General features: G+C 44.4%; 1 protein-coding gene across 3 annotated transcripts; it reads left to right on the top strand.

Annotated features, from left to right (window-relative positions):
• Window positions 1-860: 860 nt before the first annotated feature.
• Window positions 861-26897, top strand: LOC118902316 (small cell adhesion glycoprotein). Of its 3 annotated transcripts, none has more exons than XM_036866501.1 (4): window positions 861-1162; window positions 2067-2138; window positions 25234-25314; window positions 26012-26897. In XM_036866501.1, exons 2-4 carry the CDS (start codon window positions 2105-2107, stop codon window positions 26188-26190), a joined length of 294 nt encoding a protein of 97 aa, XP_036722396.1. In that variant the 5' UTR covers window positions 861-1162; window positions 2067-2104; the 3' UTR covers window positions 26191-26897. The 3 variants fall into 3 exon arrangements, with proteins under 3 accessions (XP_036722396.1, XP_036722395.1, XP_036722394.1); XM_036866500.1 differs by having other exon boundaries at window positions 864-1167; window positions 26012-26896; XM_036866499.1 differs by lacking the exon at window positions 861-1162 and adding an exon at window positions 1179-1378 and having other exon boundaries at window positions 26012-26896.
• The last annotated feature ends 354 nt before the right edge of the window (window positions 26898-27251 follow it).

Genomic DNA, 27251 nt, shown 5'->3' with positions numbered 1-27251 from the left:
AGACTGCCTCCCAGGAATAAGAAGTAAGCACAGAAGTCTGTATCACTGGGAGGGAAGACAGAATAACCACAAGAGTTCTAACCCTAAACAGGAAGCCAAGATAACATTTACTGACCACTTACTGTGTGCCAGGTAAGCTTCTAATGCTTTAAATGTATCAATATTAACTCATTCCATCCCCACAGTAGATACTGCCCCAGATAAATGAAACAAAACTGTCTAAGATCACACAGCAGAGCAGATTCCAGAGCCTGTGTTTATACTTTACATCCTTACTCATTGAGTTCCTCATTAATTTGGGAACATTTCCTGCCAGAAAGAAGCGAGTCAAGAGGTTACTAAAGTATGGTATTAATTAGTAGTTAAATTGATGTGCTTCCCAGGTGCTAGAACCACGCTATGAAACGGCATGATTTTTCAGTCCCCCATTTCAGGGATGAGGGAGCAGCTTTTAGAGATGTTAAGTAATTTGCCCAAAGTCACACAGCTAAGAAGCAGCGGAGCTGGGACTGTTTGAGTCCAAAGTCCACAATGCTCTTAACCTCTACACTACACTGCCTCAGATGAATTCGGGCAAGGAAGATCCGAATGGGGCAACGTTCCTCTCCCCACCTCACACCCCGCTCCCCGGCCCGGGGTGTGCCCACTAAGTTAGCTTATGTTCCAAGCTTCTGGATACAGACCCATTTACGTAAGTGATATGCAAACGCAAGTAAATGTAATTTTCCACATTTGCTGAAAATTCAAATAACGTCGATGGCGGGGAAAGAGGACACATCCCATTAGCTACGGGCTCACTCTGATCCCGTGCCCTCCCGTGCCTCGAGGCAGGCGGGGGAGGAAGCGGCTCCGGATGGAAAGTAAAGTGACAATCGGAGAAGGAAAAGCAGCCTTTCCTCCCGGGGGAGCTGAGGCGGCCCGGCGGGCAGAGGGAACCTGCAGAGGGCGGTTTCTCTCCTCTTTTCCTGTCCCACCCAGCCGGCCGCCCCCTCGCCCCCCCCGCCCCCGGCCGGCCTCGGCAGCTAACTCTGAGCGTCTTTGCGCTGCTTCCTCAGCTCTGGGTCCCTGGCGGGTCCCCGCGGTGCCTGCGGTTCCCGCCCCCGTCGAGTTGAGCAGCACGCGCGACGCGGCGCCTGCCGTTCCCCTGCAGCCCGTCCGACTGGTAAGGTGAGCACGCGGAGGTGGGGACCCGGGCAGGGCCGGAGGGCCAGGCGAGCCCGGTCGCCCACACTCACGCTGCAGCCGCCGAGGCCGCGTCAAGAACTGAAACCAAGAGCGGCCGAGCTCGGGCCTCGGCTGGAGCCTCCCGTCGCGGCGGCTCGGAACCGGTGCCTGGGACGGGCCGCCTTCGGAGCGCAGTGAGCCCTGCCTGGCGCGGGTAACGCAGGAGGGCTCTGGACCGGGGTCAGGGCGCGGGGGGCGGTGCCGCGGGCTCGAGCCCCGACGTCCGCGGACGCGGCGAGGGCCCCAGGGTGCCAGAGTCTCGGCCGGGCCGGTGGTGGGCGGCCGCGGGGGCCAGGCCAGCGGGGCTCGGTAGACCGCGCGGACGTTGCAGCGGACGACCGAGGGGGCACTGGGGGCGGAGGGCCGAGCCCCGACAACTGGCCGTCTCGGGCGGGCCAGAGGGCGACTGACGACCCTCCCTCCGGTGCCCGGCGCCTGGCTCCCCGGCCCGGCCCCGCCGCTGCCCCCGCGCCGGCCCCGAGCCTGGGCCGGGGGCCTGACCTCCCTGCGCTCTCCTGACACCTAGTGGACGGCTCCCCCCAGACTGCGGGCTGGGAGAGAACCGGGGACCTGTTACCTCGCCTGGGTGAAACTGGGTCCGCTGCTAATTTGCATACATCTACCTAACTTTCTCAGGCCTTGAGAAACCTCCTAGGTGAATGTGGTGGCCCAATGAAAGGATCCCCGGATAGACGTTCAATAGGGCGGGGGGTGCGGGGGGAGAGTTGGGGAAGGGACTCAGGAAAACCTGGCACCAAAGGCTTTCCTGGGATTTCCAGTCGTCTTCAGCCCCAGGCATGGGCCTATCCACCTCATTCCGCTCTTTGTCCCTCTTCCTACAGATCTGCACCTCCCTGCAGGTGCCCGTCCACCTGCCGAGATGACTAGCCTCCCAACCACGCCTTCTCCAGGAGGTAGGTGAAGGCCTTTCCCACTTCAACTGCCCCACCCTAGGCCAGTCCTGGAATTCCCTGAGCCCTCTGCCCAGGTGGGAAGACTCCCACTACTCTCCACCTGCCTCACACCAGAAAAGGTCCTGGGAGGAAGCAGAAGGCAACCAGCGTGCACACTTTAGTGCAGTTTGAATCTGAAGTTTCATGCACCTGGACCAATTCCTGGTACTACTACTTAGAGCTTTGTGACCTTGTGAGCTACCCTCTAAGCTCCAGTCTCATTTGTAAAACGGGGGAAATAGTACCTTATTTGTGAGGATTAAATGAGATAATCCATGTAAAACACCTAGCACAGTGTCTCATATCTAGCAAGCACTCAGTAACATCGGTTATTATTACTGGGTGCTTGTTAGAAAAGCCCACCTATTCCTAGAAAGGAATTCTGCAGCACGTGGGATCTTAGTGCCCCCACCAGGGATCGAACCCGCGGTGCCCCCTGCTTTGGAAGTGCAGAGTCTTCACCCCTGGACCGCCAGGAAAGTCCCTCTGCCTGCTTTCTAATTCCACTCCTCTTATGATTCACTCCAGCATCAAAAATCCCTTGTTTCCCGGAACTATTGTTACCCTTGTTCCCTAGTCAGGGATCCCCCTCTTTCCCCTTCACGTTAAGAATGGATTCCCAAAAAAAAAAAAAGAATGAGAATGAATTCCTACCTTTCATTTCATAACCAAGCTGAGCTGGACAAACCATCAGATATTCATTGGTTGTTTTCATTACATGTTAATTAGCATAAAGGAGGAACAAAACCTTGGTTGGTCTATACACCTTTGTTTCCATATGTGGTCTCATTTGTCATTAGGACAGACATTCTCTGCTTTACTGATGTGGAAACACGTGAGTGAGAACCCCAGGGGAAGTCAAAGGCAGTGTCCTCTGTGACTGGTGATATAGCAATTCAGACCCTTAGTTGTCCGCTGGAGATAAGAAAAGGGAGAAGTGGGTAGCCGTCTAGATTAGTTAGTACAGGCTTCATGAGTGGGGAAGGGATGGAGCCCTTACCCTTGAAGGATGGGTGAGGTTTATACAGGCAAAGAGGGGTGCAGCAGGGATTCCAGATAAAGGTAGCGCCGCCACTTCTGAAACTACAGAGACTGTGCTTACCTTGGAGGGTATTCTGGGGGACAGGGCAGAGGACCTCCGGAATAAACCTGCCTGTAGGGAAGAGAGGTGGTGCTTGCTTGGGCAGCTGAGAAATTAGGACTGGGACAAAAGCAGAACTATATACATTCTGTTTTAAATTTTGTGGTAAGATAAACATAATATAAATGTTACCATTTTGATTATTTTTTGGTGTACAGTTCAGTGGTATTAAGTATTGAGTGATATTCACATTGCTGTACAACTGTTACCACCATCCATCTCCAGAACTTTTTCATCTTCCCAAACTGAAACTCTGTATCCATTAAATAATAACTCCTCATTCCCCCTTCCCCACAGCCCCTGGCTACCACCATTATACTTTCTATCTGTATAAATTTGACTAGGTACCTAGTATAAGTGTAATTATACAAAATTTGTCCTTTTGTCTCTGGCTTATTTCACTAGTATAACATCTCCGAGGCTCATCCATTTTGTAGCATGTGTCAGAATTTCCTTCCTTTTTAAGGCTGAATAATATTATATGTATATAATGTGTATCATTTTGTTTATCCACTCATACATCAATAGATACTTGGGTTGCTTCCACCTTTTGGCTGTTGTGAATACTGCTGCTGTGAAAGTGGGTGTACAAATATCTCTTCGAGTTCCTGCTTTCAATTCTTTTGGGTATATACCCAGAAGTGTGGTAATTCTGTTTAATTTTTTGAGGCACCGCCATACTGTTTCCCAGGGTAGCTATACCATTTTACATTCCTACCAGCAATGCATAGGGTTCCAGTTTCTCCACATCCTTGACAACACTTGTTATTTTCTGATTTTTAATAGCGGCTATCCTAATGGGTGTGAATGGTATCTCATTGTGGTTTTGATTTACATTTCCCTAATGATTAGTGATGTTGAACATCTTTTCATGTGTTTATTGGCAACTGTATATCTTTTGGAGAAATGTCTATTCAAGTCCTTGCCCATTTTTCAGTTGTCTGGTTTTGTTGTTGTTGAGTAATATGTTTACATTTTCAACCCAACAAATGACATGAGTGGAGTGGTATTTTAGGACATATCATATAGTCCCCTACCCACTGGGTCCAAGCAAATGTAAGTTCAGGGACAGAAGTGGAGAAATTACAGACAGGGTGAGGGCTTGTACTTTGAAGAATGGGATCATTGAGGGTCTTGCATGTCTTTTCCCCACCTGCCCACCTATGCCCTCTCACATCCCTTTGCCCCAATCTATAAAGATCTCCTAAAGGAGATATCCTTTAAGAGGGCTGAAAGTGAGGGCCACATTAGAACTTTCAGGGGCCCTTGGCACTTTTGCCTTTGTGGGCCCATTCCTCCATTTAAAAAGGTAATATGTTAAAAATTGTATTTTACAACTATGTTGGTATAAGGAAGAATACAATATTAATATACAATAAAATTATTAATGGTTATATTTATAATTGATTGATATAACAATATTATAATTTCCTTGACATAAACATTCAATTTTTTCTTCTGATTTTGAAAGAAATTAAGATCATTAAAAAACATTTTCATGGGCCCCTAGAAGTATGGTGGACCCTAGGTGCGTTGCCTGCTGTACCTAGTGCATAAATTGCCCTCTTGGAAGGAGAGTGGGGTGGAATAGGCATTGTCCGCTCTGCCCACCCCACTGGGTAAAGCCCATCCCTTGCCATGTAGTCACACTAGCTACATCCTAGGTTGTCCTCACTCTAGATTAGACGCTCAGTGTTGTTCATCTCGCTTATTCCTCGTCACAACCCTGTGAGCACGTTTCATTCTCATTTTACAGAAGCAAAAACTGAGGTTCAGGGAAGTTAAGAAATTTTCAGAGGTTAAGAAATTCTCCCAAAGTCGTGCAGCTAATAATGGCAGAGGCAGGATATTGTGCCAAGTCCTGTATTCTTTCCGTCATGGTATACTGCTCTCAGCCACTCCACCCCATGGCTGGGGCACATGAAAGAGAAGGAAGGAGAAAGGGAGCAGAATTCCAGGGCGGGTTCCCATGGAAAGGAGAATTGGGGGAGCCGCCCTTTGCTGGGCAGGGCTAGAGCAAATAAATAGGTTGTCAGACTCAGGTGGCAAAGGATCTGATGCCTCAGTGATAAGAGATTTAGCCCAGGAACAAGGGCCACAAAGAAACCAACCGGTATCTAGGTTAACAAAAAAAAAAAAAAAAAAGGTGAGTGAGCCAAATAGATCTTGAAGTTCATTTGCTGTAGGTTAGGATTTGGGTGGAGCCTCAAATCTCAAATCTTGTGGTCCTCAGCCCCAGGCCTCCCTCCTTAAAGAAAATAGGTGCTACAGTCTTTCTAAGCCGGAGAAGGGAAGGAACAAAGTAACATTCTTTTTTTTTTTAATATTTCTTCTTTCCTTAGTATATTGCCTTTCTTATTTATTTATTTATTTATTTAGGCTGCACTGGGTCTTGGTTGTGGCACACGGGATCTTCACTGAGGCATGCAGGATCTTTTAGTTGCGGTGGGCAGACTTCTTAGTTGCGACATGCAGACTCTTAGTTGTGGCATCCAAACTCATAGTTGAGGCATGCATGCGGGATCTAGTTCCCTGACCAGGGATCGAACCCAGGCCCCCTGCACTGGGAACACCGAGTCTTACTCACTGGACTGCCAGGGAAGTCCCCAAAGTAACTTTATTCCTTTGTTTGGAAGAGGAGACAGGAGAGAAATGGGGTAGGAACAGGAGATAATAGGGGGAGAGCTGTAAACCATTTCCCCCCTTGTATGCCACGTTTCCTGAACTTAGTTTACTTTGTTGTTGTTGTTCTTTCATTACAAAGCTATTACATGCCCCTCAGGGAATAACCTTCTAGACTTTTTCTATGTGTGTGTGTGTGTGTGTGTATATATATATGTTTATAGTTTTATTTTACTTTACTTTTTTTTACAGACATGTAATCATATAACACATACAGCCCTAGCAATTTGCTTTTTTCGTCTAACCACATATTCTGTCCCAGTAATTGCAGATCTACCACATTCTTTTTAACAACTGTGTACTATTTCCAGAATGAATGACCTGTCATTTATTTAATCATTCCTCTGCTGATAGACATTCAGATATGTGTCACTCTTGCAAACAGTACTTTAGTGAACACCCATCCTGCAATAAAACTCTGAGAACCAAACCCAGTGGACACGTCAACAAAATGTTTAGCTGGAGGCAGAGCAGGGATGGTTCCAGAAGTTGCAAAGAACCTTGAAGTGAGGAGATAGATTTAAAGCCTGGCTGGGCCAACCACTGAGTGACGGTGGGCTGGTTGACGAAGCTTGCTGAGCTACCTCAATTTTCTGGCTTGTACATAATGATAATACCAACCCTACTTACATCACATTCTTGGGGTGGAGATAAACTAATGTATGTTTTGCAAACTGTAAGTCATAAATATAGATTACCGTTCTGATACATAAAGCCCGAAGGCTCCAGCTCATTAGCTCGGACACCCTGTGACTTTTAGTCTGAGAAAACCTCTTCTGTGTGGAATAGAATTCAAATTCTTGATTTTTTTTTTTCTTTTGGCCTTGCTGCACGGCATGCAGGATCTTAGTTCCCTGACCAGGGATCGAACCCATGTCCTCTGCAGTGGAAGCACCGAGTCTTACACACTGGACCACCAGGAAAGTCCCTGATTTGTTAAAAATTTTTATTGGACTATAGTTGATTTACAATGGTGTATTAGTTTCTGCTGTACAGTAAAGCGAATCAGTTATACATATACACATATCCACTCTTTTTTAGATTCTTTTAAACTTTTGATTTTTTAATAGACATTTTATTTTGGAATAATTTTAGATTTATAGAAAAGTTGCAAAAATAGTACAGAGAGTTTGTATACCCTTCAGCCATGTTTCCTCAAATGTCATTTGGTACATTTGATGTCGATAGAGATGACCACAGTACATTTGTGAAGACCAGGAAATTAACATTGGTATGATACTGTTTTTTTTTTAATGCATTATTCTTTTCAATTTTAATTTATTTATTTTTAAAATATTTATTTATTTATTTTGGCTGCACTGGGTCTTAGTTGTGGCACGCGAGATCTTCATTGTGGCATGTTTAGTTTCAGCATGAGGACTCTTAGTTGCGGCATGCATGTGGGATCTAGTTCCCTGACCAGGGATCAAACCCGGGACCTCTGCATTGGGAGTGCAGAGTCTTCTTACCCACTGGACCACCAGGGAAGTCCCAACGTTGGTATGATACTGTTAACTAAACTACAGACTTCATTGAGAGTTCACCAGTTTGAAAATTTTATTTTGTAGAGAATTCTGATAGAACATTTTCAATTTATAAAAATTCTAACATTAAGGCTGAGAAAGGTCCTGAGGGTCAGATAGTTCAACTACCCGTTCTGTCCTGGAATTCTCTCTCCAGTTCCCCATGAAGCATCTGCCCAGTTTTGCTCTTCGTTCTCTGGGGAAGACATCCATCTCCCATTAGTTTCTGCCATTAGTCCTCTTGTACAGGTCATCGTTGGTATATTCAAAGACAGCATTCAAGTCCTAACCCTCCATCCCCAACTAAGTTTTCACTCAGCTTTCTCTTGCAGGCTTTCCTGATCTGATATGGTTTCCAAGCCATTCACTGTGTTGGCTGCTCAGCTCAAAACTGGCACCCATATGCAACTCAGTGGCCTAGGAGTAGTGCAGAGTAGGGCTGCACTGTTGATGCCGTTGTAGAGACCACATTTATATTCATGGTGCCTAAAATAACAGCAAGTTTTAAATATTTTATGATTATAAAAGTCATTATCATCATAAGAAATTTGGAAGGTAAAGGAAAAGAAAGAAAATAAAAAGTATCCAAAATTCTACGACCTTCCTATCACTCTTGCTGCTATTTTGGGTTCTATTCTTCCAGTGCTGGTGAATTTCTAGTGATCCCACTGTAAGTCTTTTATAGATGCTGCTAATCTGTGGCTTCCCCATTATTTGTGAGTAGTTGATTTCCCGGACCTAAGAGCAAGGTGTGTGTTGAATTCTCATCTTGTTCAGTTTGGCCAATTTCTCCAGTCATTTTAAATCTCTGTTTATCAGCTTACTAGTTGCCCCTCTAACTTTGAGTCCACAGATTTGTTGAACCTTCCCTGGGTCTACTGGGGTCTGTATTTACCCAAAGGACACTAAACCCTTCCACACTAAGCCTGTGTGGAAGGCACCAATAAGGCAGAACACCAAAACAAAAGCTCTCACAAAGGATTTAATATTCACTTTTTTTTTTTTTTTTTTTTTTGACTGTGCTGCCTGGCTTGTGGGATCTTAGTTCCCCGACCAGGGATTGAACCCGGGCCCTCGGCAGTGAGAGCGCAGAGTCCTAACGACTGGACAGCCAGGGAATTCCCTCACTATATTTTAAAAACAAGCAAAAAATCCAAGAGTTGTTACCATAAAGGGAAAATGTATTATTGGACTTTCTTACATCTGTCTTGTGATTTAGTATTTTTATTTTTATTTCTTTATTTTTTTATTTTTTTAAGTAAATTTATTTATTTTTATTATTTATTTATTTATGGCTGTGTTGGGTTTTCATTGCTGCGCGCGGGCTTTCTCTAGTTGAGATGGGCGGGGGCTACTCTTCATTGCGGTGCGCAGGCTTCTCATTGCGGTGGCTTCTCCCGCTGCGGAGCACGGGCTCTAGGCGCGTGGGCTTCAGTGGTTGTGGCATGTGGGCTCAGTAGTTGTGGCTCGCAGGCTCCAGAGCACAGGCTCAGTAGTTGTGGCACAAGGGCTTAGCTGCTCCGCGGCATGTGGGATCTTCCCAGACCAGGGCTTGAACCCGTGTCCCCTGCATTGGCAGACGGATTCTTAACCACTGCGCCACCAGGGAAGTCCGTATTTTTATTTTGAATTACACAAAGGCCTTAATTTGGCCCTGGCATGGTCTGACATAATAATACCAATTCAAAAAGAATTAAGGTCAAATCCCAGTGGAAGAAGCAGCTCTGTTTAGACTGGCATCACTCCATTCCCTGATGGCCAGTTACTCCCCCAACTTAGTCCTTTTTTTTTTTTTTTAATTTTTGGCCACGCTGCACAGCATGCAGGATTTTAGTTCCCCGACCAGGGATAGAACCTGCGCCCCCTGCGTTGGAAGGTGGAATCTTAACCACTGGACTGCCGGGGAAGTCCCTACCCAACTTAGTCCTTAATAAAGCCAGGCTGTGTTACTCCACAGGGATATTGGAAACACTCTATCACGGTTCTGGGATGAGACGTTGGCTATTCAGGCAGCACCTTCAACTCATCTAACCCCCTCTGCATGCTCACTCTCAGTTGATGACACGGCCTTCTATTTTCTGGAGCAAATTAAAGTTCTCAGAAGAGAACTGCCAAAGGCTCCCACTGCCCCCATCTACCTACTGCCCACCTCCGTGCCCATGTGCACATTAGTCATGAACGACCTCTGCTGTCTGCAGCCAATCCCTTCATCCGTGCACTGGGTCCCATCCCTTCAAGGACATGGCTCCAGCCGTCAATTGTTCCCTCTCATCTGAGTCATTCCTGTCCATACATAAACAGGCTGTCATTTCTCCCATCTAAAAAAAGCAAAAAAAAAAAAAAAAAAATTGAACTCTCTTCCCCTTCCAGCTATAGCCCTATTTCCCTGCTCAACTTTACAGAAAAAAAAAAAGAGTTTATATTCTGCCTTCAGTGCCTTTCCTTCCCTTTTTTCTCTTTTTTTTTTATTTTATTGAAGTATAATTGATTTACATGTTGTGTTAGTTTCAGGTGTACAGCAAAATGATTCAGTTATACATATACATATATATCTATTCTTTTTCAGGTTCTTTTCCCTTATAGGTTATTACAAAATACTGAGTTTAGTGTCCTGTGCTATATGGTAGGTCCTTGTTGGTTATCTATTTTATAGATAGTAGTGTGTATTTGTTAATCCCAAGCTCCTAATTTACCCCTCCCCCCCCTTTCCCCTTTGGTAACCATAAATTTGTTTTCTATGTCTGTCTATTTCTGTTTTATAAATAAGTTCATTTGTTTTTGTTTTTGTTTTAGATTCCACATATAAGCGATATCGTATCATATTTGTCTTTGTCTGGCTTACTTCACTTAGTATGATAATCTCTAGGTCCATCCATGTTGCTTCAAGTGGCATTATTTCATTCTTTTTTGTGGCTGAGTAATATTCCATTGTGTGTGTGTGTGTGTGTGTGTGTGTGTGTGTGTGTGTGTGTGTGTGTGTGTGTGTATGTATATATATACCACATCTTCTTTATCCATTCATCTGTCAATTGACACTTAGGTTGCTTTCTTTTTTTCTCGAACCCACTCTAAACCAGGGGTTTATACTCAGCACTTCACCAAGCTTCTCTTGTCAAGGTCACTCATGACCTCTGTGGGAAAACCTGGTGGTCCTTGTACTTGGTCTCTTTGGCTGCTACTCCTCAGCCTCCTTTGCTGTTTCCTCCCTGGGCTCAGTCCTTGGTCCTCTTTATCTGTACTTACTCCCTTGGTGATCTCATTCAGTCTCATGATTGTAAAGGTGCTGACTTTTAAAATCTCCAATCCAGACCTCTTCCCCAAATTCCAGTCTTTTTTTTTTTTCCACACCACGCAGCTCATGGGATCCTAGTTCCCTGACCAGGGATTGAACCCACGCCCTCAGCAGTGAAAGCGCAGTCCTAACCACTGGACCACCAGTGAATTCCCCCAAATTCCAGTCTTGATGTCTGCAGTCATGTCCAGAATTGAACTCTGGATCTTCCCCTCTAAACCTGTTCCACCTGCAGGCTTCGCATCTCAGATAACAGCAGGCCTTCTCTCCCTCCAGTTACCCAGGCCCCAAACCTTGGTGTTATCCTTGACTTCACCCCACATCCTCAGCCTTAACTTCAGAATATATCCAGAATCCCACCAGTTTCTTTAAAAAAAAAAAAAACTATTTATTCATTTATTTGGCTGCATCGGGTCTCAGTTGCAGCACGCAGGATCTTCGTCGCGGCATGTGGGATCTTTGTCGACGCATGTGGGATCTTTCATTGCAGTGCGCAGGCTCAGTAATTGCCCCGCAGCATGTGGGATCTTAGTTCCCCGACCAGGGATCGAACCCACATCCCCTGCATTGGAAGGTGGATTCTCAACCACTGGACCACCCAAGAAGTCTCCAGAATCCCACCGCTTTCTCACAGGACAGCTGCTAGACCCAGCCAGTGCCTTTGTGCAAACTAGAAAAAAACTCCCTCCTTTGGGTGGATTCAGCTGTGCCCACGTGTTGGGTATAATCTGCTTCTCCTCCTGTCTCCACCTTCTCACAGCCCGTTGTCCACACGCAAAGAGATGCTTTAAAACTCAGTTTCTGTTTCAATTACCTATTGCTGTGTAACAAACCACGTCAACACTTAGTGAATTAAAACAACAGCAATTTATTATTTCTTACCATTCTGGGAGTTGGCTGGGCACTCCTCTGCTGTTTTCACCAGTGCTCACTCATGCAGCTGCAATCTGCTGGAAGGTCCACTGGGCTAGAAGGTCCAAAATGACCTCCATCACATGTCTGCCAGTTGGTACTGGCTGTCGGCTGAGCTGGGGGTGCCTCAGTTTTCCTCCATGTGGCCTCTTATCCTCCAGTGAGCCAGACTGGTCTTCCTTGCAACATGGTGGTCTCCGTGTTTCAAAAGGGCAGTCTTTGGAATTTCAGGCCCCACCCTAGACTTAATGAACCATAGTCTGTATTTTTTTTTTTCATTATTTTATTTTATTTTTATTTTATTTTTTAATTTTTGGCTGCGTTGGGTCTTCGTTGCTGCGTGCGGGCTTTCTCTAGTTGCAGTGAGTGGGGGCTACTCTTCGTTGTGGTGCGCAGGCTTCTCATTGCAGTGGCTTCTCTTGTTACAGAGCATGGGCTCTAGGAGTGCGGGCTTCAGTAGTTGTGGCACACTGGCTCAGTAGTTGTGGCTCGTGGGCTCTAGAGCACAGGTTCAGTAGTTGTGGCGCATGGGCTTAGTTGCTCCGCGGCATGTGGGATCTTCCCGGGCCAGGGCTCGAACCCGTGTCCCCTTCATTGGTAGGCAGATTCTTAACCACTGTGCCACCAGGGAAGCCCCTATAGTCTGCATTTTAACAAGCTCCCTAGGAGATTCTTATGCACTGCAGAGTTTGAGAAGCACCCCTTTGAAATGTAAATCCAGTCTCTGCTCAAAAACCTCTAAAAGGGTTGCATCTCACTCACTGAAAAAGCCAAAGGCCTTCCATGACCTCAACACCCCTCTTATACAGCCCCCTCGACTTCACCTGCTCCTCTGCTCCCCCTTGCTCCTTCCCAGTGACCTCCATGATGCACCTTTAACATGCTGAGCCTGTGACAGCCCCAGGTGCTTTTCAATATTATTTGATGGCCCTACCTTGAACTTGCTGTTCCCTCTGCCTGGAATGTTCCTCTCCCACGTCTCCTCATGGCTGCCTCCCTCTCCTTCTATAGGTGTTTATTTTACTCAAGTCACCTCATCAGGGACACTCCCCCACCACCCCTATCCACATCCCAACTCCTTATCCCCCTTCCTGATTTTATTTTCTGTATGGCACTAACCAGCATCTAATATAGTATATCTTTTACTTCTTTAACCTGTTCATTGTCCATTTTCCCCCCGCATGATGTAAATTATATGACAAAATGTTTTTCCTTTAAGTTGTGGTAAAATTATACATAACATAAAATTTACCTTTTTTTATTGCATTTTATTTTTTTTGAATTTTATTTTTTATTTTTTCTACAGCAGGTTCTTATTAGTTATCTATTTTATACATATTAGTGTATACATGTGAATCCCAATCTCCCAATTCATCACACCCCCACCCCCTTGTTTTCCCCCCTTGGTGTCCATACGTTTGTTCTCTACATCTGTGTCTCAGTTTCTGCCCTGCAAACCTGTTCATCTCTACCATTTTTCTAGATTCCACATATATGCATTAATATACGATATTTGATTTTCTCTTTCTGACTTACTTCACTCTGTATGACAGTCTCTAAGTCCATCCACGTCTCTACAAATGACCCAATTTCGTTCCTTTTTATGCCTAATATTCCATTGTATATATGTACCACATCTTCTTTATCCATTTGTCTGTCGATGGGCATTTAGGTTGCTTCCATGACCTGGCTATTGTAAATACTGCTGCAATGAACATTGCGGTGCATGTGTCTTTTTGAATTACGGTTTTCTCTGGGTATATGCCCAGTAGTGGGATTGCTGGGTCATATGGTGATTCTATTTTTAGTTTTTTAAGGAACCTCCATACTGTTCTCCATAGTGGCTGTATCAATTTACATTCCCACCAGCAGTGCAAAAGGGTTCCCTTTTCTCCACACCCTCTCTGGCATTTGTTGTTTGTACATTTTCTGATGATGCCCATTCTAACTGGTGTGAGGTGATACCTCATTGTAGTTTTTTTTGTTTGTTTTTGTTTTTTTAAAAGATTTATTTATTTTATTTATTGATCGATTGATTGCTATGTTGGGTCTTCGTTTCTGTGCTAGGGCTTTCTCTATTTGCGGCAAGCGGGGGCCACTCTTCATCGCGGTGCGCGGGCCTCTCACTATCGCGGCCTCTCTTGTTGCGGAGCACAGGCTCCAGACGCGCAGGCTCAGTAATTGTGGCTCACGGGCCTAGTTGCTCCGCGGCATGTGGGATCTTCCCAGACCAGGGCTCAAACCCGTGTCCCCTGCATCGGCAGGCGGATTCTCAACCACTGCGCCACCAGGGAAGCCCCTCATTGTAGTTTTGATTTGCATTTCTCTGATAATTGGCGATGTTGAGCAGCTTTTCATGTGCCTCTTGGCCATCTGTATATCTTCTTTGGAGAAATGTCTATTTAGGTCTTCTGCCCATTTTTTTTTTTTTTTTTTTAAATAATTATTTATTTATTTATTATTATTTTGGCTGTGTTGGGTCTTCGTTTCTGTGCGAGGGCTTCCTCCAGTTGCGGCGAGCAGGGGCCACTCTTCATCGCGGTGCGCGGGCCTCTCACCATTGCGGCCTCTCTTGTTGCGGAGCACAGGCTCCAGATGCGCAGGCTCAGCTGTTGTGGCTCACGGGCCTAGTTGCTCCGCGGCATGCGGGATCTTCCCAGACCAGGGATCGAACCCGTGTCCCCTGCATTAGCAGGCAGATTCTCAACCACTGCGCCACCAGGGAAGCCCCTTCTGCCCATTTTTTGATTGGGTTCTTTTTTTTTAATATGGAGCTGCATGAGCTTTTATATATTTTGGAGATTAATCCTTTGTCCATTGATTCGTTTGCAAATATTTTCTCCCATTTTGAGAACTGTCTTTTCATCTTGTTTATAGTTTCCTTTGCTGTGCAAAAGCTTTTAAATTTCATCAGGTCCCATTTGTTTATTTTTGTTTTTATTTGCATTACTCTGGGAGGTGGGTCAAAGAAGATCTTGCTGTGATTTATGTCAAAGAGTGTTCTTCCTGTATTTTCCTCTAAGAGTTTTATGGTGTCCAGTCTTACATTTAGGTCTTTAATCCATTTTGAGTTGATTTTTTTTTTTAACTTATTTATTTTATTTATTTATTTTTGGCTGTGTTGGGTCTTCGTCGCTGGGCGCGGGCTTTCTCTAGTTGCGGTGAGCAGGGGCTACTCTCCGCTGCGGTGCATGGGCTTCTCATTGCAGTGGCCTCTCTTGTTGCGGAGCACGGGCTCTAGGCACACGGGCTTCAGTAGTTGTGGCATGCAGGCTCAGTAGTTGTGGCTCGCGGGCTGTAGAGCGCAGGCTCAGTAGTTGTGGCACACGGGCTGAGTTGCTCCGCAGCATGTGGGATCTTCCCGGACCAGGGCTCGAACCCGTGTCCCCTGCATTGGCAGGCGGATTCCCAACCACTGCGCCACCAAGGAAGCCCTTGAGTTGATTTTTGTGTATGGTGTAAGGGAGGGTTCTAATTTCATTCTTTTACATGTAGCTGTCCAGTTTTCCCAGTACCACTTATTGAAGAGACTCTCTTTTCTCCATTGTATATCCTTGCCTCCTTTGTCATAGATTAGTTGACCATAGGTGCATGGGTCTATCTCTGGGCTTTCTATCCTGTTCCAAAGATCTATATTTCTGTTTTTGTGCCAGTACCATATTGTCTTGATTACTGTAGCTTTGTAGTATAGTGTGAAGTCAGGTAGTCTGATTCCTCCAGCTCTGTTTTTTTTTCCCTCAAGATTGCTTTGGCTATTCAGGGTCTTTTGTGTCTCCACACAAATTTTAAGATTTTTTGTTCTAGTTTTGTAAAAAATGCCATTGGTAATTTGATAGGGATTGCACTGAATCTGTAGATTGCTTTGGGTAGTATAGTCATTTTCACAATATTGATTCTTCCAATCCAAGAACATGGTATATCTCTCCATCTGTTTGTGTCATCTTTCATTTCTTTCATCAGTGTCTTATAGTTTTCTGAGTACAGGTCTTTTACCTCCTTAGGTAGGTTTATTCCTAGGTATTTCATTCTTTTGGTTGCAGTGGTGAATGGGATTTTTTCCTTAATTTCTCTTTCTGATCTTTCATTGTTAGTGTATAGGAATGCAAGAGATTTCTGTGCATTAATTTTGTATCCTGCAACTGTACCAAATTGATTGATTAGCTCTAGTAGTTTTCTGGTGGCATCTTTAGGATTATCTATGTATAGTATCATGTCATCTGCAAACAGTGACAGTTTTACTTCTTTTACCATTTGTATTCCTTTTATTTCTTTTTCTTCTCTGATTGCTGTGGCTAGGACTTCCAAAACTATGTTGAATAATAGTGGTGAGAGTGGACATCCTTGTCTTCTTCCTGAACTTAGAGGAAATGCTTTCAGTTTTTCACCATTGAGAATGATGTTTGCTGTGGGTTTGTCGTATATGGCCTTTATTATGTTGAGGTAGGTTCCCTCTATGCCCACTTTCTGGAGAGTTTTTGTCATAAATGGGTGTTGAATTTTGTCAAAAGCTTTTTCTGCATCTATTGAGATGATCATATGGTGTTTATTCTTCAGTTTGTTAATATGGTGTATCACGTTGATTGGATTGCTTATATTGAAGAATCCTTGGAGCCCTGGGATAAATCCCACTTGATCATGGTGTATGATCCTTTTAATGTTTTGTTGGATTCTGTTTGCTAGTATTTTGTTGAGGACTTTTGCATCTATATTCATCAGTGATATTGGTCTGTAATTTTGTTTTTTTGTAGTATCTTTTTCTGGTTTTGGTATCAGGGTGATGGTGGCCTCATAGAATGAGTTTGGGAGTGTTCCTTCCTCTGCAATTTTTTAGAAGAGTTTGAGAACGTAGGGTGTTAGCTCTTCTCTAAATGTTTGATAGAATTCACCTGTGAAGCCATCTGGTCCTGGACTTTTGTTTGTTGGAAGATTTTTAATCACAGTTTCAATTTCATTACTTGTGATTGGTCTGTTCATATTTTCTATTTCTTCCTGGTTCAGTCTTGGAAGGGTATACCTTTCTAAGAATTTGTCCGTTTCTTCCAGGTTGTCCATTTTATTGGCATAGAGTTGCCTGTAGTAGTCTCTTAGGATGCTCTGTATTTCTGCAGTGTCCATTGTAACTTCTCCTTTTTGCATTTCTAATTTTATTGATATGAGTCTCTCCCTCTTTTTCTTGATGAGTCTGGCTAAAGGTTATCAATTTTGTTAATCTTCTCAAAGAACCACCTTTTAGTTTTATTGATCTATGCTATTGTTTTCTTTGTTTCTATTTCATTTATTTCTGCTCTTATCTTTATGATTTGTTTCCTTCTACTAACTTTGGGTTTTGTTTGTTCTTCTTTCTTCAGTTCCTTTAGGTGTAAAGTTAGACTGTTTATTTGAGTTTTTTCGTGTTTCTTGAGGTAGGATTGTATTGCTATAAACTTCCCTCTTAGAACTGCTTTTGCTGCATCCCATAGGTTTTGAATCGTCTTGTTTTGTCATTTGTCTCTAGGTATTTTTTGATTTCCTCTGATTTCTTCAGTGATCTCTTGGTTATTTAGTAACGTATTGTTTAGCCTCCATGTGTTTGTGTTTTTTATGTTTTATTCCCTGTAATTTATTTCTAATCTCATAACGTTGTGGTCAGAAAAGCTGCTTGATATAATTTTAATTTTCTTAAGTTTACTGAGGCTTGATTTGTGACCCAAGATGTGATCTATCCTGGCGAATGTTCCATGTGCACTTGAGAAGAAAATGTAATCTGCTGTTTTCGGATGGAATGTCCTGTAAATGTCAATTCAATCTTTCTGGTCTATTGTGTCATTTAAAGCTTATGTTTCCTTGTTAATTTTCTGCCTGGATGATCTGTCCATTGGTGTAAGTGAGGTGTTAAAGTCCCCCACTATTATTGTGTTACTGTTGATTTCCTCTTTTATAGCTGTTAGCAGTTGCCTTATGTATTGAGGTGCTCCTATGTTGGGTGCATATATATTTATAATTGTTGTATCTTCTTCTTGGATTGATCCCTTGATCATTATGTAGTGTCCTTCCTTATCTCTTGTAACAGTCTTTATTTTAAAGTCATTTTATCTGATATGAGTATTGCTAGTCCAGCTTTCTTTTGATTTCCATTTGCATGGAATATCTTTTTCCATCCCCTCACTTTCAGGCTGTATGTGTCCCTAGGTCTGAACTGGGTCTCTTGTAGACAGCATATATATGGGTCTTGTTTTTGTATCCATTCAGCGAGCCTGTGTCTTTTGGTTGGAGCATTTAATCCATTCACGTTTAAGGTAATTATCGATATGTATGTTCCTATTACCATTTATGGGTTTGTTTTTGTAGGTCCTTTTCTTCTCTTGTGTTTCCCACTTAGAGAAGTTCCTTTAGCATTGTTGTAGAGCTGGTTTAGTGGTGCTGAATTCTCTTAGCTTTTGTTTGTCTATAAAGCTTTTGATTTCTCTTTCGAATCGGAATGAGATCCTTGCCGGGTAGAATAATCTTGGTTGTAGCTTCTTCCCTTTCATCACTTTAAATATATCGTGCCACTACCTTCTGGCTTGTAGAGTTTCTGCTGAGAAATCAGCTGTTAACCTTATGGGAGTTCCCTTGTATGTTATTTGTCATTTTTCCCTTGTTGCTTTTAATAATTTTTCTTTGTCTTTAATTCTTGTCAATTTGATTAATATGTGTCTTGGCGTGTTTCTCCTTGGGTTTATCCTGCCTGGGACTCTCTGCACTTCCTGGACTTGGGTGGCTATTTCCTTTCCCATGTTAGGGAAGTTTTCGACTATAATCTCTTCAAATATTTTCTCGGGTCCTTTCTCTCCATCTTCTCCTTCTGGGACCCCTATAATGCGAATGTTGGTGCGTTTAATACTGTCCCAGAGGTCTCTTAGGCTGTCTTCATTTCTTTTCATTCTTTTTTCTTTAATCTGTTCCATGGCAGTGAATTCCACCATTCTGTCTTCCATGTCACTTATCCGTTCTTCTCCCTCAGTTATTCTGCTATTGATTCCTTTAGTGTATTTTTCATTTCAGTTATTGTATTGTTCATCTTTGTTTGTTTGTTCTTTAATTCTTCTCGGTGTTTGTTCTTTAATTCTTCTAGGTCTTTGTTAAACATTTCTTGCATCTTCTCGATCTTTGCCTCCATTCTTTTTCCAAGGTCCTGGATCATGGATCATCTTCACTATCATTATTCTGAATTCTTTTTCTGGAAAGTTGCCTATCTCCACTTCATTCAGTTGTTTTTCTGGGGTTTTATCTTGTTCCTTCATCTGGTGCATAGTCCTATGCCTTTTCATTTTGTCTGTCTTTCTGTGAATGTGGTTTTTGTTCCACAGGCTGCAGGATTGTAGTTCTTCTTGCTTCTGCTGTCTGCCCTCTGGTGGATAAGGCTATCTAAGAGGCTTGTGCAAACTTCCTGATGGGAGGGACTGGTGGTCGGTAGAGCTGGGTGTTGCTCTGATGGGCAGAGCTCAGTAAAACTTTAATCCGCTTGTCTCCTGATGGGTGGGGCTGGGTTCTGTCCCTGTTGGTTGTTTGGCCTGAGGCGACCCACCACTGGAGGCTACAGGCTCTTTGTTGGGGCTAATGGCAGGCTCTGGGAGGGCTCACGCCAAGGAGTACTTCCCAGAACTTCTGCTGCCAGTGTCCTTGTCCCCTCAGTGAGCCACAACCACCCCCCACCTCTGCAGGAGACCCTCCAACACTAGCAGGTAAGTCTGGTTCAGTCTTCTATGGGGTCACTGCTCCTTCCCCCTGGGTCCTGGTGCGCACATTACTTTGTGTGTGCCCTCCAAGAATGGAGTCTCTGTTTCCCCCAGCCGTGTCAAAGTCCTGCAATCAAATCCTGCTGGCCTTCAAAGTCTGATTCTCTGGGAATTCCTCCTCCCATTGCTGGACCCCCAGGTTGGGAAGCCTGACGTGGGGCTCAGATCCTTCACTCCAGTGGGTGGACTTCTGTGGTATAATTGTTCTCCAGTTTGTGAGTCACCCACCCAGCGGTTATAGGATTTGATTTTATTGTGATTGTGCCCCTCCTACCATCTCATTGCAGCTTCTACTTTGTCTTTGGATGTGGGGTGCCTTTTTTGGTGTGTTCCAGTGTCTTCCTGTCGATGATTGTTCAGCAGTTGGTTGTGATTCCAGTGTTCTCTCAAGAGGGAGTGAGCGCACGTCCTTCTACTCCACCATCTTGAACCAATCCTAAAATTTACCATTTTAAAGGATACAGTTCAGTGGCATTATGTACATTCACATTGTTGTGCAACCATCACCATCATCCCTCTCTAGAGCTTTCTCATCATCCCAAACTGAAACTTGGTAGCCATTAAACAATAACTCCTCATTCTCCCCTCTTCCCAGCTCTTGATGACCACTGTCTGTCTCTATGAATTTGACTATTCTAGGTACCTCAGACAAGTGGAATCATACGATATTTATCCTTTTGTGACTGGCTTATTTCAGTTAGCATGATGTCTTCAAAGTTCATCCACATAGTAGCATGTGTCAGAACGTCCTTCCTTTTTAAGGCTGAATAATATTCCATTGTGTGTGTATATATATACACCATATTTTGTCTATCTGTTCATCTGTTGATGGACGTTTGAGTTGTTTCACCTTTTAGTTATTGTGAATAATGCTGCTGTGAATATTGGTGTACAAATATCTGTTTGAGTTCCTGCTTTCATTTCTTTTGGATAGATACTCAGAAGTAAAATTGCTGGACCGTATGATAATTCTGTTTAGTTTTTTAAGGAACTGTGAAGGCATGAGTTTTTGCTTGTTGTGTTCACTAATCTATGCCCAGGACCTTGAACAGACCCTGGCACAAAGTACACACTCCGTAAATACTTGTTGAATCAGCCTTTTAATTTCTCTGTCTATGAACCTGGAACCTCAGTCTAAAAAGGCTGTGTGACTTGTCTGACCCAGCTTGCTCATAGTGGTCTCATATTAACTCTTAATGCTTGTGGTTTCAAGTTCAGGACCCCCAAAGCAGTTCCTTATAACTTGTTCTAGAATTTTGCTGAGGAACTATATCAATTTCACCAGTTGTTTACAGAATCCACCTCTTTCTGTGGCCCTTCAGGCTCCTGGCCCCTCTGTCTTTCTCAGAAGCTCCTGTATCATCAATAGCGATCCCATTTACATGTTCTTTCAGTGCCCTTGGCTGTCACTTACCTGGATCCCTTTTAGATTAGCTTGGTGCTTTCTGGGTTGTGTCCCTTCTCTTGAGCTCACTTCCCCACGTCACCAAGGTTCCTGCTCTCCTTTAGTGCAGAAATCATTCTCTTTGATAGGAGACAGAGGCAAAATGGGCTGGGAGAGTTCTAGTTTCTCTGTTACCTCCGATCTCTTAGCTTCAGGCCCAGAGAGCAAGCCTGGCCCATTTCCTTGTTTTTGCTCCAGATATAACACTTTTTAAATTGTCCTTCCAATGTGTTTGCCAACTTGAGCTGTATAGAGCTTCCTGACACTATTCTTCTAAGTTTCTGCTTTTAACCTTTATGTGCATTTTTTTTTTATGTGCAGTTTTGAAAAGATTCACATTCTGAAATCACATTACTGGAAATGGGCTTACAGGAAAGACAGAATTGGGACAGAACACTCAAAACTTATGAAACTTTGTAACGAGAACCCTAAAAATACAACAGTCTGAATTAAAATATTGGCAGTTAAATCTCCACCAACATTGAACCTTGAATCCCTGTCCGTCCTAGACCCCCTGTGCCCTGGGGAGTGTGCTTCCTCCTTTTAGAAGCTGGTTCCAGAGAGACTTAACTTCCAACAGAGATTATTTTCATCAAAAATAAAAATCTGATGTAGGATCTGCCTTTTTCTAGTGTTTTCTCATAGAGGTAGATTTCATATAGAGGTAAATTTCTTACATGGCTCTGCCTTCTTCTAATGTTTTTGTATAGAAGTAATTTTTTTTTGTACCTCCTTCATTTGTACTTACTGCAGCACCAGATGGCTTAATATAAGTGGAAGCCAACTGATAACTGCGTCCAAGGAAGGTACTTCTAGTGCATTTTATGTTTCTTAAGGTCCTTATTGATGAAATGTACTCTTCAGTTGTAGAAAGCTTGAGGTTGCATATGAACCAACGTGACTGATATCATTCTGATATCATAACCTGCTCACCAGTCGCCTGTGAGCAAGTTCACATTAAAGGAGCACTCTTTGTAATGCAACGGTCTGTATTTGATTGTGGTCCTCTGGTTTTTCTTCCGCAACTGTCCATGTCTTTTTTTTTTTTTTTTAAGAATTGTGTTGCATTCTTTTTTTTTTAATTAATTAATTTATTTTTGGCTGTGTTGGGTCTTCGTTTCTGTGCGAGGGCTTTCTCTAGTTGTGGCAAGCGGGGGCCACTCTACATCGCGGTGTGCGGGCCTCTCACTATCGCGGCCTCTCTTGTTGCGGAGCACAGGCTCCAGACGCGCAGGCTCAGTAGTTGTGGCTCATGGGCCTAGTTGCTCCGTGGCATGTGGCGTCTTCCCAGACCAGGGCTCGAATCCGTGTCCCCTGCATTGGCAGGCAGATTCTCAACCACTGCACCACCAGGGAAGCCCCCATGTCCATATCTTTTAAAACCTTGCACTTTTGGAAAGCTCGTTGTGCTGCCTCATAGTTATCTTTTGTTACCTCTTCCTCTTTTTCCCTATTGGAAAAAAAAAAGAAAAGGACAGCGTTAGGAAGGCTTAGTATAAATACCTTGCTTGGGCTTTGGAGGGGCTAGTCCTGGATTCAGATCTTGGCTCCATCCACTGTTCCTTCATGTGTAATACGAGGGATGTCACTTAACTCTTCCCGGGCCTCAGGGTCCACATTGGCAATTAAAAACACGTGCTGTGAAGTGGTTGGTATTCTAAGGATTAATAATTATGTATACAAAATGCCCAGCACAAAGCAGGGACTTAGCAAATGGCAGCTGTTATAATTGGGATTATTTGCAGAATTTCCCAACTAGGAATCATCTACCCTCCTGGATTCTCTTTCCGAGGACTCATACATATCTGTTCTCTGAAGCCTCACTAAAATTCAGCTCCGTGGTTGGTCCCTGGTGAACCTCATCACTGCTGCTTGCCCAGCATCTATGACAGTGCCTCTGGCACGTGGTAGGTGCAAACTAAATTCTTGTTGATCGATTGAACTGAATCTTACTCATCTTTATATTGAAGCTTCTGTACATACATTATTCTTCTCGGTGCTTTGTGTATCTTAAGTTCTCAAATGTTTAAGAAAGACAAAACTGAGAGCAGCTGTATAGAACTCTACATCAATGGTGGGAAGATGGTGTGCAGCCCCAGGACGTTTGGGGGAGGAAAGCATGCATGGTGAGGGGCAGCAGTCTGAGGCAGTGATCAGGTGGATAAACTTCAGGGCTTGTCTTTGATGGAAGTCACAGTATAATCTCAGAAGTGACAGCCCATCACTTTGGCTGTATCCTGTTTGTTAGAAGCTAGTCACTGGGTCCAGCTGACACACGGGGAGAGGGGCTTAACACAAGGATGTAAACACCAGGAGGTGGGAACCATCAGGATTCATCTTAGAAGCTGCCTACCACTCTCCTATTTTACGCATGGGAGAGAAACTGAGGCTCGGAGAGGTTTGGTAACTTCCTCAAGGTTACCTAGGACTATGCTGGGGCAGGATTCAAACCTAGAGCGGCTTTCCCTTTCAATGATGCTTGCCTGCACGTTTTCTCACTTAGCCTTCGCAATAGCCCTGCAGAGTTGGTTAATATAGTTCCTACTGGTTACAGATGAGAATGGATGGATGAATCGGGAGATGTAACCATTTGCCCGAAGCCACAAAGTAGCTGACTGTATCACCGCTCCTAAAGAAAGAGTGGAGAAGGGTTTGGCCTGGCCCTGGGAGCCGGGTGGCGATCCAGGCAACCCACATCTGCTTTTCCTGCAAAACCAGGACGGCTCAACAGGCCTCCCCTGGCCTGTGTGAGAAGGTCTTTCAACACCACTGACCCCTCTTGGCACCGCTCCCAGGCTCACCAGGCCACCGCTAGTGACTGAATTTCCCTTGTCCCGGATGGAATCCTGAAGGTGTCGGGCGAGAGACAGGAATCAGGCTCACGCCCTGTGCTCCGGCCACACTGGCCTTAGGGTCCTCTCATCTCGGAGCTTTGATCCAGGCTCTTCCCTCTGCCTAGAATGTGCCCCACCTCCCGCCCCTTTCACCCTGGAAACTCCTACCCCTGCTTCAGCCCCCAGCTCAAATCCTGCTTCCTGGGGAGGCTGTTCCTGCTGGCAGACAGTAGAGAGTTAATGAGTGCTGCTATTATTATTTATTGAATGAATACTGAGATGCCTCCTGTGGGTGATTTTAGGGTCAGTCAGACTGTTTTCCCCAGGATACCTCTGTCCTGCAGTAACTAACCTTTTCAAACGCCTACACTAAAATGCTAACTAGGAGAGAACTGAAGGGCTTCCTGACTTCTTTTGGAAACACTTAGAAGTCTGGGTAGTGACTTTAGGAGTGGGACTTTCAGGCTCTGAAGGACAGATAGACCAATAGCAGAAGGAGATATGGGATATATTTTAGGGTAGGAGAGGCCTTATTTCAGAACCTTTCAAATGGCAGGGCTTACTCTGGAAGCGTAGAAAAGGGTTTTAATAAGGGAAGGAGCATTATTTCATTATTAAAAAATAACGTTTACAAAGAGTTTGTAAAAACAGTGAAGAAATGCATGTGGCATATAATATAAATATATTGATATATACATGTATATACATTTATCATTTATCTCATTTATGCAAAAATGTATTCCTAATAATAGCTTACCCTTATTGAATTACTTAATACATGTCACAACAACCCTATAAAGTAGGTACTATTATCTCTATTTTCCAGATGAGGATGCTGATGCACAGAGGGGTTAGGTAATTTTCTGAAGATCACACAGCTAGTAAAAGAGCTTTGGAACCTAGTCAGTCAGCTCTAGAGCCCATACTTTTTTTTTTTAAATTAATTAATTAATTAATTAATTTTTGACTGTGTTGGGTCTTCGTTTCTGTGTGAGGGCTTTCTCTAGTTGTGGCAAGTGGGGGCCACTCTTCATCATGGTGCACGGGCCTCTCACCATCGCGGCCTCTCTTGTTGCGGAGCACAGGCTCCAGACGCGCAGGCTCAGTAGCTATGGCTCACGGGCCTAGTTGCTCCGTGGCATGTGGGATCTTCCCAGACCAGGGCTCGAACCCGTGTCCCCTGCATTAGCAGGCAGATTCTCAACCACTGCGCCACCAGGGAAGCCCCCTAGAGCCCGTACTTTAACCACTATGTTAGACAGAGAGAAATCCATCAAAATGTTTATCGTCTTTTTGGTGGTGGTTTGTTTTCTCCTCTATTCTCCAGGTTTTTCTATACAGATGTCCTATAGGAGTTAAATGATAAAAGTCTGACTAGGGAAGAAGGTGGGGTAGTGAAATTGAAGGACAAACGTGTTTTAGAACAAAAGAATTCACCCCATTTCCTTTTCCACTTTGCTAAATTTTCCAGAAGAACCGATGGCCACCCCAATCCTACAGGCCACTGAGGCCCTGTCCCCAGAAGCTGAAGCCAGCACAGCACTCATTGCAGGTAACAGGCTCTGAGCCAAATCAAGGGACCTTCTGAGCTCAGGGGCTCTGTTGCTCCAGAGACAATGTGATAGACCAGGATTTTCCCTACATGGGAAAGCACCACAAATTAGAGACCAAATCCATTAATGGGCTCGTTTTGGCATGCAAGTTGTATTACACACACACACACAAGGTTATAAAAGACTCTTAGAGGCTTCGTGCCAGAGGTGCCGCCAGTAAATGACAGGTTGGGAGGTGGCCACAAATAGCTGCAGTGCATATGGGCACTACAGTTGAGTATGGGGGTAGGGATAAGGATGTGTACAGTTTGTTGAGTGGGTGAGAAAGAGGATGGGAGGGATCAGAAACCCCTACAGGAGGCTATGAATTTTAAAACCCTTCCTGTTGGGATAAGCGATTTCCTGTTTCCTTCCTTCCTGTTTCTGTCATAATCATCAGGAACTAGTTGAGAGGGAGTTCAGTTTTGTCAGAAATCAAAAGCCTTGTGTCCCTAAGCACAAAGAGGCTCCAGATATCATGTACCAAGGAAGTCGGGCCTGGTGGGAGAATATGGATTTGGAAGTGGACGCTTAGTTAACTTCAGCAGGAGGATCCTCACCAAGAGCGAGGGGACCGTGTAATGCAGGGGACCTTGTGAGTTACTGAGACGTCCTCAATCCTGAAAACATCTCTGCATTTTCCCTCTCCTTTCCAAGTTGTTATCACAGTGGTCTTCCTCACCCTGCTCTCAGTCGTGATCTTGATCTTCTTTTACCTGTACAAGAACAAAGGCAGCTACGTCACCTACGAACCTGCAGAAGGCGAGCCCGGCGCCATCCTCCAGATGGAGAGCAACTCAGCCAAGGGCAGGGAGAAGGAGGAATATTTCATCTAATGGTTCCCAGACCCCAAGGAGCTTATCCAGGCTCCAGTGCTAACATACAATTTATTAGGTGAAAGTTTTATCTGAAACCGGTGAGAAGCATCGACTGATATTGGCAGAACTGAGCTCCTTCTGGGACACAGGCACAAGTGCTAACATCACCGACGCCGGGGACTGGGGACACGAAGAAAGCTGCTCATGACGTCTCTAGCCAGGCCTTTGTCATACAGCCGGTGCTTCTGGCTGACCAGCGAGGTTGAGCTGTACCAGGCAACACTGGAATATGTGCCCAGTCATCTTCACTTTTTTCACAGGTCGAAGGGAAGGAGGAGAGTTGGGGGTCACTGGATGCTCCTCTGTCCCATACCTGGTCACCTAGTGACAGCCCAAGTGGAAATAGTGTCCCATAGAAGTTCTTCCCGGAGGCCGGACACCACAGTGAAAGGCCAGGCCAGGAGGGGCAGGAGACTGTGGAGACCTCTCTCCTGATGAACGTGCCACATCCCTTAATCTGAGCCCTTCCTTTCCATATTCCCCAGCAAGCCAGACTTCTTAGGCTATTTTTCTCAGAATTAAAATCTTTCGTTGATACAGAAATCAGATTCTCATGTGTAAGAAATAACTACCTTTACACTTTTTCTTTGCTTAAACTTTGACAGTTTCTTTTGCTCACTTAACTCCTTTGCCTGTGTTCTCTCCCAAGCAAAGGGGGCCCCAGGGAAATTTCAGAAGTTCCCAGAACAATCTCAGGGGCTTGAAACAAAGATGGTCCTGGGAGGTTTGTCCTAGAAGAGTGTCATTAGAAACATACCCTGGGGGATTAGTTGTTTAGCCTCCATCCTGGCAAGGGCCAGAATTTCCCAGACCCATTCTGCGTACACACAGAGGGAACCAGGAACAACCTTCCTATCACTTTTCCCACCAGTGCCCTTTATATCAAGCCCAGAGAGGCTTCTTGGAGCTAACTTCGTCTCAAAATGAGGTATGTTTAAAAGGTACAATGTTTTGGTAGAAATCATTAGCTCTTCAGGTATTGTTTACTTTGGAATTAAGCTGTATCTCTTTCGAGGTCT

Source organism: Balaenoptera musculus, chromosome 10, assembly GCF_009873245.2.
Source record: "Balaenoptera musculus isolate JJ_BM4_2016_0621 chromosome 10, mBalMus1.pri.v3, whole genome shotgun sequence".
In the NCBI taxonomy this organism is placed as follows: domain Eukaryota; kingdom Metazoa; phylum Chordata; class Mammalia; order Artiodactyla; family Balaenopteridae; genus Balaenoptera; species Balaenoptera musculus.
This window is presented reverse-complemented; position numbering and strand designations above follow the sequence as displayed.